At 48.1% G+C, this 19111-nt stretch overlaps 1 protein-coding gene across 1 annotated transcript in view; it reads right to left on the bottom strand.

Moving 5' to 3' along the window:
• The window catches only part of LOC146058650 (uncharacterized), an 81388-nt gene that overhangs the window by 27719 nt on the left and 34558 nt on the right, over window positions 1–19111 (bottom strand). The window contains exon 2 of the mRNA XM_083170922.1: window positions 12547–12699. Coding sequence (XP_083027048.1) covers window positions 12547–12613 — 67 coding nt within the window. The 5' untranslated portion in view covers window positions 12614–12699. The remainder of the gene's footprint in view (window positions 1–12546; window positions 12700–19111) is intronic.

Raw genomic sequence — 19111 nt, 5'->3', positions numbered from 1 at the left:
GGAGAGAGTAAAGGATGCCATTATGGGGATAGATGAAGAGAGGTGGGGGAGTGGATTGAAAGGTTGCAACAGCCATCACTTTGTCCCCATCTAATCCACCCCACCTCTCCCAAGTACAGGGGGGACTGTGTAGCTGCGTGCACCTCTCAGTTCAAGTGGGCAGCGCAGGCCAGGGCTCTAGGGTTACCACCTAGTCCCTTTAATTCCGGACACATGTTAATTACACAGGTTCTGTGGCAGTTTAAAATCAGGTGAAGTGGAGTCTGGAAGTCAGCCAGCCACAGAACCTGTGTAATTAATATGTGTCCGGAATTAAAGGGACTAGGTGGTAACCCTACAGGGCTCCCATTCACAGGCACTCACCACGCCTCCTTCTCCCCAGTGCTGTGTTACCTTCTTATCCTCGGCGCGGTGTCTATTGTTCTTCCCGCTCGCAGCTTCTCCCTCCCGCAGCAGTCCTGGGGCGAAATGTAATAGGGTGCGTTTTTTTAGACTAAAAAAAAATCGCACCAAATCGCACCTTTAAAAATCGCGTTTTTTGCCGCGAATTCGCATATGTAATGAGATGCGAATTAGCGGCAAAAAATGCGATTTGCCGCGATTTTTAGTCATGAAAATGTGCGCATTTTCAGTCATGAAAATGTGCGCATTTTCATAAATGCGATTTTGTGCTAAAAAAAAAAAGTAAAAAAAAAAATGGCGTGGGGTCCCCCCTCCTAAGCATAACCAGCCCCGGGCTCATTGAGCCGGACCTGGTTCCAAAAATACGGGGGGACAAAAAGCATAGGGGTCCCCCGTATTTCTGAAACCAGCCCCGGACTCTTGGACCGGTCCTGGTTCCAAAAATACGGGGGACAAAAAATCTGGGGTCCCCCGTATTTTGAAACCAGCACCGGGCTCCAACAGCCCGCGGTGTCATGCCACAGCCGGGGGACACTTTTTATACAAGGTCCCCCGGCCAAAACATGAGCACCGTGGCTGGTCAGCCTTGGACGGGGTACCTGGAGGAGTGGGGACCCCCCCAATAAAGGGGTCCCCCCCCCCCCAGGCTTCACCCGTCCAGGGCTGAAGCCCGGGGCTGTCACCGGCGTCCGTGGCCAGTGGACGCCGGCCTGATAGGGTTAAATCCATCATACATATCATTACATTGCTTTTTACCGGCGAACTACAAGTGCCAGCAGACCTCCCCCGCATGCTGGGACTTGGAGAACCACAAGTCCCAGCATGCAGGGCATTAATGGGCCCGCTGGGACTTGTAGTCCACCTGTAAAAAGAATGTTTATAAAAAACACACACACAGAGAAGTACAAGTTTATTACACACACACACCTCAATTTTACACCAGCGTTACTTACCATTCCTGGATCCAGCGCTGGTCTGGCTGCTTTACAGCCGGCTCCCCCCGCACTGACAGGCAGCGGGGAGAACCGCTTTCTCCGTTGCCTGTCACCGGCTTTCTCCGTAGCTTCTGTAGCTCTGTCCCAGTGCTACAGAGGCTGAGAGCGTGATTGGCTGAGCTACAGTATGCGTCTCCATGGAGACGCATAGCTCAGCCAATCAGGACTGAGCTATGCGTCTCCATGGAGACGCATACTGTAGCTCAGCCAATCACGCTCTCAGCCTCTGTAGCACTCGGACAGCGCTACAGAAGCTGTTAGAGGCAACGGAGAAAGCCGGTTCTCCCCGCTGCCTGTCAGTGCGGGGGGAGCCGGCTGTGAAGCAGCCAGACCAGCGCTGGATCCAGGAATGGTAAGTAACGCTGGTGTAAAAGTGAGGTGTGTGTGTAATAAACTTGTACTTCTCTCTGTGTGTGTTTTTTATAAACATTCTTTTTACAGGTGGACTACAAGTCCCAGCGGGCCCATTAATGCCCCGCATGCTGGGACTTGTGGTTCTCCAAGTCCCAGCATGCGGGGGAGGTCTGCTGGCACTTGTAGTTCGCTGGTATAAAGCAATGTAATGATATGTATGATCGATTTAACCCTATCAGGCCGGCGTCCACTGGCCACGGACGCCGGTGACAGCCCCGGGCTTCAGCCCTGGACGGGTGAAGCCTGGGGGGGGGGGGGCCCTTTATTGGGGGGGTCCCCACTCCTCCAGGTACCCCGTCCAAGGCTGACCAGCCACGGTGCTCATGTTTTGGTCGGGGGACCTTGTATAAAAAGTGTCCCCCGGCTGTGGCATGACACCGTGGGCTGTTGGAGCCCGGTGCTGGTTTCAAAATACGGGGGACCCCCAGATTTTTTGTCCCCCGTATTTTTGGAACCAGGACCGGTCCAAGAGTCCGGGGCGGGTTTCAGAAATACGGGGGACCCCTATGCTTTTTGTCCCCCCGTATTTTTGGAACCAGGTCCGGCTCAATGAGCCCGGGGCTGGTTATGCTTAGGAGGGGGGACCCTACGCCGTTGTTTTTTTTTTTTATAAAAACACTTTTACACATTTTTATTAACAGAACCATGCACAGATCTCAATGATCTGTGCATGGTTCTGTCAAATTCGCCTGTCAGAACCTGGTCTATTTTTTTTGCGATTTTTGGTAACATTTACCAAAAATCACACCCTATTACATTTGCGAGTTGTATACTTTATAATGGGAAAACATCTGGATGCGAATTGAAATGTGACTAAAAATCGCACTTCTAAAAGTGCGATTTCGCGGTAAAAAGTGCGATTTTTTTACCGCGATTTTCAACCTATTAAATGTGCGATTTTCGGAAAATGTGCGATTTCGGCCATTTTTGACCCAAAATTGCACATGTCCAAAAATCACACCCTATTACATTTCGCCCCCCGAGTCTCACACTTGTCAAATAAAAAGATAGGAAAGAAAAACAAGAGAATGGAGAGGCACAGAGATTGCACTCACTGTGACTTTACTCACTAGTAAAGCTCTGAGTTCTGATTCTGGTGATGTGGGTATTTCTCACAAAATTCTTACAACACTCACTTTAATTCTTAAAAAGAAAATTAATTCTCAATCCCACTGCTGCCACCAAATGTCACGGACCCACCGGTCGCCTGTTCAGATACATCAATCTGAGCAGCTCCGGCCGTCACTGGGGTTCACTTTGGACACACGAGTCCCCTCTATGAGGTACGCCACCACCAGCAAAGCCTGATTTTAGCGCTTTGAAACTGCGCAAGGAGCGGCTTGGCTCGCCCCTGACCGCACAATACAATATACAAATGGTAACGTTGTAGCGTTCTCTTCTTTGGCTTACAGGTCCTAAGAATCACAAAATCAGAACTGGGAATATGTATTATTTATTCCTAGAAATACTACAGAGCTTTAGTGATAAAAATGGTTACAAAGATATTAAAAGTACACACAAGAGAAATGTAATTCAGAAATAAAAGGGAATTAAAAAAATGACAGAACTGTATCTTACACCCAAGTACTCATTCTGTAGTGGGGGGAAGGGGGGAGGGGGGTGTCTCCACATGAAATCAAACGGGTCGCTTCCAGCCAGCTTGCTGTCCCCCCAAGAAGTACCACTGAGATATTGACAAGAGAAGCAGATATACCCTCAGGCTCCCTCATCCCTCCCACCCTTGGGATTTTGACCATTTCCTTGCCGGTCATTAGGGAATGTCTCTGGATGAATGAAGAATTGGTCCACTGCTTTGAAGTGGTTTGGTACACATTCCACAAGTGATAAGAGATCTTAATGGAGGGGGTGGAGCACCTTTGGCCTGTTGCCTAGGGACTATTGCTCTAACCCCCAGATCTGGTTTATGAGGGGTCTCAGATCTTATCTGACGCCCTAACTTTGGAGAACTATACAGATGGTTACTCTGAGGGAATGCCCACCATGCTTACACTCTGCAGGGGGAAATGGCAGGCAACAACCCCCCCCCCCCCCTTTAGGTCACATTAAGTTTACACCCATAATACATGACATGCCCTGATCTCGCACATGATAATAGCAGGCATGATCTTACAAACAATACCAGAAATACATTGATTTCACACATAATAATAACAGGAGGCATGCTTTATTCGATCCATCACCTGACCGAATCGCGACACTCCTACTGGTGTGCACTGGGATTACCCTTACTGGTCTGCCCTGATGTTACCCTTACTGGTCTGCCCTGGTGTTACCCTTACTGGTCTGCCCTGGTGTTACCCTTACTGGTCTGCCCTGGTGTTACCCTTACTGGTCTGCCCTGGTGTTACCCTTACTGGTCTGCCCTGGTGTTACCCTTACTGGTCTGCCCTGGTGTTACCCTTACTGGTGTGCGCTGGTGTTACCCTTACTGGTCTGCCCTGGTGTTACCCTTACTGGTCTGCCCTGGTGTTACCCTTACTGGTCTGCCCTGGTGTTACCCTTACTGGTCTGCCCTGGTGTTACCCTTACTGGTCTGCCCTGGTGTTACCCTTACTGGTGTGCGCTGGTGTTACCCTTACTGGTGTGCGCTGGTGTTACCCTTACTGGTCTGCCCTGGTGTTACCCTTACTGGTGTGCACTGGGATTACCCTTACTGGTCTGCCCTGATGTTACCCTTACTGGTCTGCCCTGGTGTTACCCTTACTGGTCTGCCCTGGTGTTACCCTTACTGGTCTGCCCTGGTGTTACCCTTACTGGTGTGCGCTGGTGTTACCCTTACTGGTCTGCCCTGGTGTTACCCTTACTGGTCTGCCCTGGTGTTACCCTTACTGGTCTGCCCTGGTGTTACCCTTACTGGTCTGCCCTGGTGTTACCCTTACTGGTCTGCCCTGGTGTTACCCTTACTGGTGTGCACTGGTGTTACCCTTACTGGTGTGCGCTGGTGTTACTCCTACTGGTTTGCGCTGGTGTTAATCCTACTGGTGTGCACTGGTGTTACCCCAACTGGTGTGTGCTGGTGTTACCCTTACTGGTGTGTCACGTAACACGTGCACCGGGGTAACACCATGCTATACTGCAGGGGGCAGATGTAACACGTTCACTGGGGTAACACCATGCTATACTGCAGGGGGGCAGGTGTAACATGTTCACTGGGGTAACACCATGCTATACTGCAGGGGGGCAGATGTAACACGTTCACTGGGGTAACACCATGCTATACTGCAGGGGGCAGATGTAACACGTGCACCTGGATAACACCATGCTATACTGCAGGGGGGCAGATGTAACATGTGCACCTGGGTAATACCATGCTATACTGCAGGGGGCAGATGTGACACGTGCACCTGGGTAACACCATGCTATACTGCAGGGGGGCAGATGTGACACATGCACCAGGGTAACACCATGCCATACTGCAAGGGGGCAGAAGTAACATGTGCACCTGGGTAACACCATGCTATACTGCAAGGGGGAAGATGTAACATGTGCACCTGGGTAACACCATGCCATACTGCAAGGGGGAAGATGTAACACGTGCACCTGGGTAACACCATGCTATACTGGAGGGGGACAGGTGTAACACGTGCACCTGGTTAGCACCATGCTATACTGCAGGGGGGCAGATGTGACACGTGCTCCTGGGTAACACCATGCTATACTGCAGGGGGGCAGATGTAACACGTGCTCCTGGGTAACACCATGCTATACTGCAGGGGGGCAGATGTAACACGTGCACCTTGGTAACACCATGCTATACTGCAGGGGGCAGATGTGACACGTGCACCTGGGTAACACCATGCTATACTGCAGGGGCAGATGTAACACATGTACCTGGGTAACACCATGCTATACTGCAGGGGGGCAGGTGTAACACATGCACCAGGGTAACACCATGCTATACTGCAGGGGGCAGGTGTAACACGTGCACCTGGGTAACACCATGCTATACTGCAGGGGGGCAGATGTAACACGTGTACCTGGGTAACACCATGCTATACTGCAGGGGGCAGATGTAACACGTGCACCTAGGTAACACCATGCTATACTGCAAGGGGGAAGATGTAACACATGCACCTGGTTAACACCATGCTATACTGCAGGGGGGCAGGTGTAACACATGCACCAGGGTAACACCATGCTATACTGCAGGGGGGCAGATGTAACACGTGTACCTGGGTAACACCATGCTATACTGCAGGGGGCAGATGTAACACGTGCACCTAGGTAACACCATGCTATACTGCAAGGGGGAAGATGTAACACATGCACCTGGTTAACACCATGCTATACTGCAGGGGGGCAGATGTAACACATGCACCTGAGTAACACCATGCTATACTGCAGGGGGGCAGATGTACCACGTGCACCTGGGTAACACCATGCTATACTGCAGGGGGGCAGATGTACCACGTGCACCTGGGTAACACCATGCTATACTGCAGGGGGGCAGATGTGACACATTCACCAGGGTAACACAATGCTATACTTTAGGGGGGCAGATGTGACACGTGCACCGGGGTAACACCATGCAATACTGCAGGGGGGCAGATGTAACACGTGCACCTGGGTAACACCATGCAATACTGCAGGGGGGCAGATGTGACACGTGCACCTGGGTAACACCATGCTATACTGCAGGGGGGCAGATGTAACACGTGCACCTGGGTAACACCATGCTATACTGCAGGGGGGCAGATGTGACACATTCACCGGGGTAACACAATGCTATACTTTAGGGGGGCAGATGTGACACGTGCACCGGGGTAACACCATGCAATACTGCAGGGGGGCAGATGTAACACCTGCACCTGGGTAACACCATGCAATACTGCAGGGGGGCAGATGTGACACGTGCACCTGGGTAACACCATGCTATACTGCAGGGGGGCAGATGTAACACGTTCACTGGGGTAACACCATGCTATACTGCAGGGGGCAGATGTAACACGTGCACCTGGATAACACCATGCTATACTGCAGGGGGGCAGATGTAACATGTGCACCTGGGTAATACCATGCTATACTGCAGGGGGCAGATGTGACACGTGCACCTGGGTAACACCATGCTATACTGCAGGGGGGCAGATGTGACACATGCACCAGGGTAACACCATGCCATACTGCAAGGGGGCAGAAGTAACATGTGCACCTGGGTAACACCATGCTATACTGCAAGGGGGAAGATGTAACATGTGCACCTGGGTAACACCATGCCATACTGCAAGGGGGAAGATGTAACACGTGCACCTGGGTAACACCATGCTATACTGGAGGGGGACAGGTGTAACACGTGCACCTGGTTAGCACCATGCTATACTGCAGGGGGGCAGATGTGACACGTGCTCCTGGGTAACACCATGCTATACTGCAGGGGGGCAGATGTAACACGTGCACCTTGGTAACACCATGCTATACTGCAGGGGGCAGATGTGACACGTGCACCTGGGTAACACCATGCTATACTGCAGGGGCAGATGTAACACATGTACCTGGGTAACACCATGCTATACTGCAGGGGGGCAGGTGTAACACATGCACCAGGGTAACACCATGCTATACTGCAGGGGGCAGGTGTAACACGTGCACCTGGGTAACACCATGCTATACTGCAGGGGGGCAGATGTAACACGTGTACCTGGGTAACACCATGCTATACTGCAGGGGGCAGATGTAACACGTGCACCTAGGTAACACCATGCTATACTGCAAGGGGGAAGATGTAACACATGCACCTGGTTAACACCATGCTATACTGCAGGGGGGCAGGTGTAACACATGCACCAGGGTAACACCATGCTATACTGCAGGGGGGCAGATGTAACACGTGTACCTGGGTAACACCATGCTATACTGCAGGGGGCAGATGTAACACGTGCACCTAGGTAACACCATGCTATACTGCAAGGGGGAAGATGTAACACATGCACCTGGTTAACACCATGCTATACTGCAGGGGGGCAGATGTAACACATGCACCTGAGTAACACCATGCTATACTGCAGGGGGGCAGATGTACCACGTGCACCTGGGTAACACCATGCTATACTGCAGGGGGGCAGATGTACCACGTGCACCTGGGTAACACCATGCTATACTGCAGGGGGGCAGATGTGACACATTCACCAGGGTAACACAATGCTATACTTTAGGGGGGCAGATGTGACACGTGCACCGGGGTAACACCATGCAATACTGCAGGGGGGCAGATGTAACACGTGCACCTGGGTAACACCATGCAATACTGCAGGGGGGCAGATGTGACACGTGCACCTGGGTAACACCATGCTATACTGCAGGGGGGCAGATGTAACACGTGCACCTGGGTAACACCATGCTATACTGCAGGGGGGCAGATGTGACACATTCACCGGGGTAACACAATGCTATACTTTAGGGGGGCAGATGTGACACGTGCACCGGGGTAACACCATGCAATACTGCAGGGGGGCAGATGTAACACCTGCACCTGGGTAACACCATGCAATACTGCAGGGGGGCAGATGTGACACGTGCACCTGGGTAACACCATGCTATACTGCAGGGGGGCAGATGTGACACGTGCACCTGGGTAACACCATGCTATACTGCAGGGGGGCAACACGTTCACCAGGGTAACACCATGCTGTACTGCAGGGGGGCAGATGTAACACGTGCACCAGGGTAACACCATGCTATGCTGCAGGGGGGCAGATATAACACGTGCACCTGGGTAACACCATGCTATACTGCAGGGGGGCAGATGTAACACGTGCACCTGGGTAACACCATGCTATACTGCAGGGGGGCAGATGTAACACGTGCACTTGGGTAACACCATGCTATACTGCAGGGGGCAGATGTGACACGTGCACCTGGGTAACACCATGCTATACTGCAAGGGGGCAGATGTACCAGGTGCACCTGGGTAACACCATGCTATACTGCAGGGGGGCAGATGTGACACGTGCACCTGGGTAACACCATGCTATACTGCAGGGGGTAGATGTAACACGTGCACCGGGGTAACACCATGCTATACTGCAGGGGGACAGGTGTAACACGTGCACCTGGGTAACACAATGCTATACTGCAAGGGGGCAGATGTAACACGTGCACCGAGGTAACACCATGCTATACTGCAAGGGGGCAGATGTAACACGTGCACCAGGGTAACACCATGCTATACTGCAGGGGGCAGATGTGACACGTGCACCTGGGTAACACCATGCTATACTGCAGGGGGCAGAAGGACACGTGCACCAGGGTAACACCATGCTATACTGCAGGGGGCAGATGTAACACGTGCACCGGGGTAACACCATGCTATACTGCAGGGGGGCAGATGTAACACGTGCACCGGGGTAACACCATGCCATACTGCAGGGGGGCAGATGTAACACGTGCACCTGGGTAACACCATGCTATACTGCAGGGGGGCAGATGTAACACGTGCACCGGGGTAACACCAAGCTATACTGCAGGGGGGCAGATGTAACACGTGCACCTGGTTAACACCATGCTATACTGCAGGGGGGCAGATGTGACACATGCACCTGAGTAACACCATGCTATACTGCAGGGGGGCAGATGTACCACGTGCACCTGGGTAACACCATGCTATACTGCAGGGGGGCAGATGTACCACGTGCACCTGGGTAACACCATGCAATACTGCAGGGGGGCAGATGAAACACGTGCACCTGGGTAACACCATGCTGTACTGCAGGGGGGCAGATGAAACATGTGCACCTGGGTAACACCATGCTATACTGCAGGGGGCAGATGTAACACGTGCACCTGGGTAACACCATGCTATACTGCAGGGGGCAGATGTAACAAGTGCACCTGGGTAACACCATGCTATACTGAGGGGGGCAGATGTCACACGTGCACCGGGGTAACACCATGCTATACTGCAGGGGGCAGATGTAACACATGCACCAGGGTAACACCATGCTATACTGCAGGGGGGCAGATGTAACAAGTGCACCTGGGTAACACCATGCTATACTGCAGGGGGGCAGATGTCCCACGTGCACCGGGGTAACACCATGCTATACTGCAGGGGGCAGATGTAACAAGTGCACCTGGGTAACACCATGCCATACTGCAGGGGGCAGATGTAACAACTGCACCCGGGTAACACCATGCCATACTGCAGGGGGGCAGATGTGACACGTGCACCTGGGTAACACCATGCTATACTGAGGGGGGCAGATGTAACACGTGCACCTGGGTAACACCACGCTGTACTGCAGGGGGGCAATCGTAACACGTGCACTTGGGTAACACCACGATATACTGCAGGGGAGCAGATGTAACACGTGCACCTGGGTAACACCATGCTGTACTGCAGGGGGGCAGATGTAACACGTGCACTTGGGTAACACCACGATATACTGCAGGGGGGCAGATGTAACACGTGCACCTGGGTAACACCACGATATACTAAGGGGGGGGCAGATGTGACACGTGCACCTGGGTAACACAATGCTATACTGCAGGGGGCAGATGTAACACGTGCACCTGGGTAACACCATGCTATACTGCAGGGGGACAGATGTAACACGTGCACCGGGGTAACACCATGCTATACTGCAGGGGGGCAGATGTACCAGGTGCACCTGGGTAACACCATGCTATACTGCAGGGGGCAGATGTAACACATTCACTGGGGTAACACCATGCTATACTGCAGGGGGCAGATGTAACACGTGCACCTGGGTAACACCATGCTATACTGCAGGTTGCAGATGTAACACGTGCACCTGGGTAACACCATGCTATACTGCAGGGGGGCAGATGTGACACGTGCACCTGGGTAACACCATGCTATACTGCAGGGGGACAGATGTGACACGTGCACCTGGGTAACACCATGCTATACTGCAGGGGGGCAGATATAACACGTGCACCTGGGTAACACCATGCTATACTGCAGGTTGCAGATGTAACACGTGCACCGGGGTAACACCATGCTATACTGCAGGGGGGCAGATGTACCACGTGCACCTGGGTAACACCATGCTATACTGCAGGGGGCAGATGTAACACGTGCACCTGGGTAACACCATGCTATACTGCAGGTTGCAGATGTAACACGTGCACCTGGGTAACACCATGCAATACTGCAGGGGGGCAGATGTACCACGTGCACCTGGGTAACACCATGCTATACTGCAGGGGGCAGATGTAACACGTGCACCTGGGTAACACCATGCTATACTGCAGGTTGCAGATGTAACACGTGCACCTGGGTAACACCATGCTATACTGCAGGGGGCAGAAGGACACGTGCACCTGGGTAACACCATGCTATACTGCAGGGGCAGGTGTAACACGTGCACCTGGGTAACACCATGCTATACTGCAGGGGGACAGATGTGACACGTGCACCTGGGTAACACCATGCTATACTGCAGGTTGCAGATGTAACACGTGCACCTGGGTAACACCATGCTATACTGCAGGGGGGCAGATGTACCACGTGCACCTGGGTAACACCATGCTATACTGCAGGGGGCAGATGTAACACGTGCACCTGGGTAACACCATGCTATACTGCAGGGGGCAGAAGGACACGTGCACCTGGGTAACACCATGCTATACTGCAGGGGCAGGTGTAACACGTGCACCTGGGTAACACCATGCTATACTGCAGGGGGGCAGGTGTAACATGTGCACCGGGTTAACACCATGCTATACTGCAGGGGGGCAGATGTAACACGTGCACCTGGGTAACACCATGCTATACTGCAGGGGGACAGATGTGACACGTGCACCTGGGTAACACCATGCTATACTGCAGGGGGCAGATGTGACACATGCACTGGGGTAACACCATGCTATACTGCAGGGGGGCAGATGTACCACGTGCACCTGGGTAACACCATGCTATACTGCAGGGGGCAGATGTGACACGTGCACCGGGGTAACACCATGCTATACTGCAGGGGGGCAGATGTACCACGTGCACCTGGGTAACACCATGCTATACTGCAGGGGGCAGATGTAACACGTGCACCGGGGTAACACCATGCTATACTGCAGGTTGCAGATGTAACACGTGCACCTGGGTAACACCATGCTATACTGCAGGGGGGCAGATGTAACACGTGCACCGGGGTAACACCATGCTATACTGCAGGGGGCAGAAGGACACGTGCACCTGGGTAACACCATGCTATACTGCAGGGGGCAGGTGTAACACGTGCACCTGGGTAACACCATGCTATACTGCAGGGGGGCAGATGTAACACGTGCACCTGGGTAACACCATGCTATACTGCAGGGGGGCAGGTGTAACACGTGCACCTGGGTAACACCATGCTATACTGCAGGGGGGCAGGTGTAACACCATGCCATACTGCAAGGGGGCAGATGTAACACGTGTACCTGGGTAACACCATGCCAACTGCAGGGGGCAGACGAAACACATGCAGAGAGATTCCATTTGGTTGGGTTACATTGTTTCTGTGCAGGGTAAATACTGGCCGCTTTTGCATGTAGCCCACACGTTAGAAGGATTTTTTACCCTGAAACATAGATTTCAGTTTGACTGTCCCCCAGCCATTCGCAGATCAGTACACAGCGGTTCTCAGTATAACACAGAAGCCTCTTACTGATGGTAAGTCACCTGGCGCAATGTTACAGGAATATAGAGTCCTATTTCCAATTGCAGGGCGATATACAGACCGGAGCATGGTATACGGTGGGACCCACAGTCCAAACATACCTGTAATTAGGCTGAAAGCCAGGACTGTCCAGACCATGGTGATGTCGCTCGTGTCTCTAAGCTTCATGGTCCTTGTAGCTTGTCCCCGTACGGCTGAGCTCCGCCTCTCACACCACAGAGTGCGTCATGTCATGATGGTCAGAGGAGTGGGCGCTAGGACCAAGCACAAGAGAAGGGAAATATAAAATGCAGCAGCAGCCCACATTATGTACAGAGGTGCAAACATTAACCCTTATTATTTCCACTGTTTTCATATGTACCAGCAACTACTACACAGAACCGAACAACAGGCCTGATATAGATCTGATCGCAGGACAAATTTGTTCTCAAAATGGGCAAAACCATGTGCACTGCAGGTGGGGCAGATGTAACATGTGTAGAGAGTGTTAGATTTGGGTGAGTTATTTTGTTTCTGTGCAGTGTAAATACGGGCTGCATTATTTTACACTGCAATTTAGATTTCAGTTTGAACATACCACACCCAAATGTAACTCTCTGCACCTGTTATATCTGCCCCACCTGCAGAGAACAAATTTGTACTGCGATCAGATCTGAATTAGGCTCAACATCAAGATCAATATCATTTACAATGTTATAATGCAAACCATAACGAAGACAGAAGAGCTCACAATCTAATATATATTAGCCTTGAAAGCGCCAGCGAATCGTGCGTCAGCTTACACTGTGTGCCGGGCGGCTGGACAGAAATGTGTGTTTTATCCTCAATGAATCAATGTAATAGGAAATGATATACCTGTAATGACTAGATATATAAGAATATATGCAGCCATATGTACCACCTTTAATGTAGGTGAATAGTGTGACTATCTATAATACGAGCACAATAGCGCGGCGGACTGAGAGCGGCTAATCCAGTCCGTGGGGCAATATCTGTTCTAGTGAGCATTGGCGTTTCAGAGAATTTATGCGGAGATGTAAGGGCCAGCAGAGGTGGCACCAGACCTGTCCTCTAACTCTAACCGCCCCAGTTGTAAGGGCGAATTAGGTCTGCCCAGACTCCGTTGCAGTCAGGTCTTAGGAGGGACAACGTGATCACTGCAGTGGTCCGAGCGCAAAAGGAAAAGCTAACTAACACAGGACAGACAGGCCGGAATCACCCTGACAATGCAACAGTGCACAGAGGTGGTATATACCACTATATATGCAACAATGCACAGAGGTGGTATGTAACATAACAAAACTCCAGACTCCTGCACAGGAAAGGAATGACCCCTAGAAGGCAAACCTGACCCCTGGTATGAATAACTGCAACAATGCAGAGATGGTACCAAATATTATAATAATAAAATAAGCTGCTGCAGGGAATCCCCTGACATATCTGTAGTGAGGATGATACTGCAGACAGATCTCAGGGGACTGCAGCGTAGGCAGACAGGACCGCTGAATGTGACCAGGAACACGGATGGTGTGACACAATTCAGGCTTGGGGCACAGGACGCTCAGCTGGAGTTCACCAGGCTGTAACAGGATACCAAAAGGCAAAGGCAAGACTAGCACAAACTCCCACAGAGAATAGGAGCTCAGACAAAACAGACTTGCACTCAGCACTAGGAACTATGAGCTATGACTGACAGGTTTGTACAGGTCAGGATGCCTTATGAAGGCCTCAGGTAATCAAGGCAGCTGTGCACAATCCAGCCCAGCCGGGCTAACGAGGTCAGACTTGTGCATACATTAATTCACAGGAGATTGGGCTGTAATGGCACAGACTCACCACTGGAGGCCAAAAGAGAGTCGAATACCAACACAGACTGAAATTAACCCATAACAGGCAAGACAGGTATGAGTCATTAATAATGACTCCTAACAAGAGATTTGTGGCATAGATTGTAGGTATAACTGACACGCCAAGGTGATTTACTAGATCAGGGGTGGCCAACCGGTCAGAGGTAAAGAGCCGAAAAATATCTGTAGTGAAGCTAAAGAGCCAACAACATGCGCGCGCCGAAGGCGCGCGCGCCCAAAAAAGGGGCGTGGTCTATTTGCACCCCTTGGGTGGGTGCGATACACATATGCCTCCAATAGTGCAGTGTCATATATACATATGCCCCCAATGCCCATTGCACATATAATACCCTCTGTGGTCCCAGTAATACAAACAATGCCCCCTTTGGTGCTGCTAATTCCTATAATACCCCCTGCTGTGCGCCCCTGTGGTGCTCCTAATACATATGCCCCCTGCGGTGCTCATAATCCATATAATGCCCCCTGTGGTGCCCAGGCCCCAATACATATAATGCCCCCCTATAGGACTCACCAATTGGTCCTCTTTGTTGATAAGAGAAAGCTGGGGACAGTGGAGCTTAGTGCTGCCTCAGCTGCGCAGGTGCTTCTGTGTGTGGCAAAGAAGGGTCCTTCTCCCCCTTTTGCAGATGATGCAGGCGGCTGAGAGGGGAGTTATGGACACGGCTGATTGATGGGGGAGGGGGTTAATAATGCGGGCGCGAATGGCGGGGGGAGCAGGTGCCGACATGGACACTGGTGGGGGTACGGTACGGCCAGCAGGGGTATGCGAAGAACGCTGCCGGCAGGGGTGTGGTGTGGCTCTTGAAGGGTGACATCCGTCCGCACCGCCCTAGTGACACCAGCCATTGCATTCTGGATGGCAGACAGAGCGGGGGGTGGAGGTGCGGAAGACGGAAGTGGGGCGGGAGCCGAGGACACTCTGCAGTGACTGTGGAGACACTGCTGACAGTGCCGGCATCCTCCTAGCGCGACGGCAACGGCACAATGCTTATGTGGCCGCGGCCTGGCAGTACAGCACTGCGGCATTCCAGAGCCGCAGATCAAAGGAAGAAGAGCCGCATGCGGCTCGCGAGCCGCGGGTTGGCCACCGCTGTACTAGATACTATTAATCTATCATTGTGCACTGTGGGTATTTAAATAAAACTATCCGTCAGGGGGAGGAGGGAGAAAAATATATAGCGGGAATAAATACGGACCAATCAGCAGGGAGCATCCACATAAATGCACCGCTGGTAATACACAAGCAAATAAATGCTATACACTGCATAGTCAATAAACGGCGAATACAAGCTGTGACTGGCAGGACGGGCTCGGACTTGATAAATAAAGCCTGTATTTCATCAATACTGCACTAATGTATATAGGTCAATAAACATACACTAATAAAATTGGTTTCACCCATGGAGTAATAATAGTTGGTTTACAACCCTCCAAAAAAAGAAATATATACAAACAGTTAATATATTAGCTAATTAGCGGTCAGCATCGGTCCAGATGCACTGCAAAAAGCACAAGAGCAAATAAATGCCTAATAGTGCAATGGTATCTATCTAACTGGTAATAATAATAAGAAATAAAATATTGGGGTGACCAATAAAACAGACTGAGATCTAACAGTACAGTCCGAGAAGAGGACAACACTGTGATTATATATACGTGTGGCAGAATATATATACTGTACGTGTGGCAGTATATATACGTGTAACATTATATATACGTGTGGCAGTATATATACGTGTAACAATATATATACGTGTGGCAGTATATATATATACATGTAACATTATATATACGTGTGGCAGTATAGATATACATGTAACAATATATATACGTGTGGCAGTATATATACGTGTAACATTATATATACGTGTGGCAGTATATATACGTGTGGCAGTATATATATACACATGTAACATTATATATACGTGTGGCTGTATATATACGTGTAACATTATATATACGTGTGGCAGTATATATATATACATGTAACAATATATATACGTGTGGCAGTATATATACATGTAACATTATATATACGTGTGGCAGTATATATACGTGTAACATTATATATACGTGTGGCAGTATATATACGTGTGGCAGTATATATACGTGTGGCAGTATATATACGTGTAACATTATATATACGTGTAACATTATATATACGCGTGGCAGTATATATACGTGTAACATTATATATACACGTGTGGCAGTATATATATGTGTAACATTATATATACGTGTGGCAGTATATATACGTGTAACATTATATATACGTGTGGCAGTATATATACGTGTAACATTATATATACATGTGGCAGTATATATACATGTAACATTATATATACATGTGGCAGTATATATATACATGTAACATTATATATACATGTGGCAGTATATATACGTGTAACATTATATATACACGTGTGGCAGTATATATACGTGTAACATTATATATACGTGTGGCAGTATATATACGTGTAACATTATATATACGTGTGGCAGTATATATACGTGTAACATTATATATACGTGTGGCAGTATATATACATGTGGCAGTATATATACATGTAACATTATATATACATGTGGCAGTATATATATACATGTAACATTATATATACGTGTGGCAGTATATATACGTGTAACATTATATATACATGTGGCAGTATATATATACATGTAACATTATATATACATGTGGCAGTATATATACATGTAACATTATATATACGTGTGGCAGTATATATACACGTGTAACATTAGACTCGTAGGAAGGAACAGACAGCGGCACTCCAAGGGTTTCAACAGCGTGTATTAATGCAAACCAACGTTTCGGGGTATCATACACCCCTTTGTCAAGGTTTAAGTGCAATAACAAGTTATTATTGCACTTAAACCTTGACAAAGGGGTGTATGATACCCCGAAACGTTGGTTTGCATTAATACACGCTGTTGAAAACCCTTGGAGTGCCGCTGTCTGTTCCTTCCTACGAGTCTACCTGTTTGTTCCAGAAGGCACCCAGGTACTGAATCCCAGCTGAGGGAGTGCCAGGCCGTCTACCTCTCTCTACGTGTAACATTATATATACGTGTAACATTATATATACGTGTGGCAGTATATATATACATGTAACAATATATATACGTGTGGCAGTATATATACGTGTAACATTATATATACGTGTGGCAGTATATACAGTATACATGTAACATTATATATACGTGTGGCAGTATATATACGTGTAACATTATATATACACGTGTGGCAGTATATATACGTGTAACATTATATATACGTGTGGCAGTATATATACTTGTAACATTATATATACATGTGGCAGTATATATACATGTAACATTATATATACGTGTGGCAGTATATATATACACATGTAACATTATATATACGTGTGGCAGTATAAATACATGTAACATTATATATACGTGTGGCAGTATATATACATGTAACATTATATATACGTGTGGCAGTATATATACGTGTAACATTATACATACGTGTGGCAGTATATATATACATGTAACAATATATATATATATACGTGTGGCAGTATATATACGTGTAACATTATACATACGTGTGGCAGTATATATATACATGTAACATTATATATACGTGTGGCAGTATATATACGTGTAACATTATATATACGTGTGGCAGTATATATATACATGTAAAATTATACATACGTGTGGCAGTATATATATACATGTAACATTATATATACGTGTGGCAGTATATATACGTGTAACATTATATATACGTGTGGCAGTATATATATACACATGTAACATTATATATACGTGTGGCTGTATATATACGTGTAACATTATATATACGTGTGGCAGTATATATATATACATGTAACAATATATATACGTGTGGCAGTATATATACATGTAACATTATATATACGTGTGGCAGTATATATACGTGTGGCAGTATATATATACATGTAACATTATATATACGTGTGGCTGTATATGTATACATGTAACAATATATATACACGTGTGGCAGTATATATACGTGTAACATTATATATACGTGTGGCAGTATATATATACGTGTAACATTATATATACGTGTGGCAGTATATATATACATGTAACAATATATATACGTGTGGCAGTATATATACATGTAACATTATATATACACGTGTGGCAGTATATATACATGTAACAATATATATATACACGTGTGGCAGTATATATATATACATACATGTAACAATATATATACATGTGGAAGTATATATACGTGTAACATTATATATACGTGTGGCAGTATATATATATATATATATATATATATATACATACATGTAACATTATATATACGTGTGGCTGTATATATACGTGTAACATTATATTTACGTGTGGCAGTATATATATATATATATACACATGTAACAATATATATACGTGTGGCAGTATATATACATGTAACATTATATATACGTGTGGCAGTATATATATACATGTAACAATATATATACACGTGTGGCAGTATATATATATATACATGTAACAATATATATACGTGTGGCAGTATATATATACATGTAACATTATATATACGTGTGGCTGTATATATACGTGTAACATTATATATACGTGTGGCAGTATATATACATGTAACAATATATATACGTGTGGCAGTATACACATCAGCCTCCCCACAGGCAGTATTGGAACAGTTATTATTCTTGTATATTACACAATCCACTGAACTGCACCAACAGCCTCATATACAAATAACTGCCCATTATGCACA

The sequence above is a fragment of the Crinia signifera genome, chromosome 2 (genome assembly GCF_055691185.1).
Source record: "Crinia signifera chromosome 2, ASM5569118v1, whole genome shotgun sequence".
NCBI lineage: Eukaryota > Metazoa > Chordata > Amphibia > Anura > Myobatrachidae > Crinia > Crinia signifera.
The sequence above is the reverse complement of the archived record's forward strand: the minus strand, read 5'-3'. Positions and strand labels throughout refer to the sequence as shown.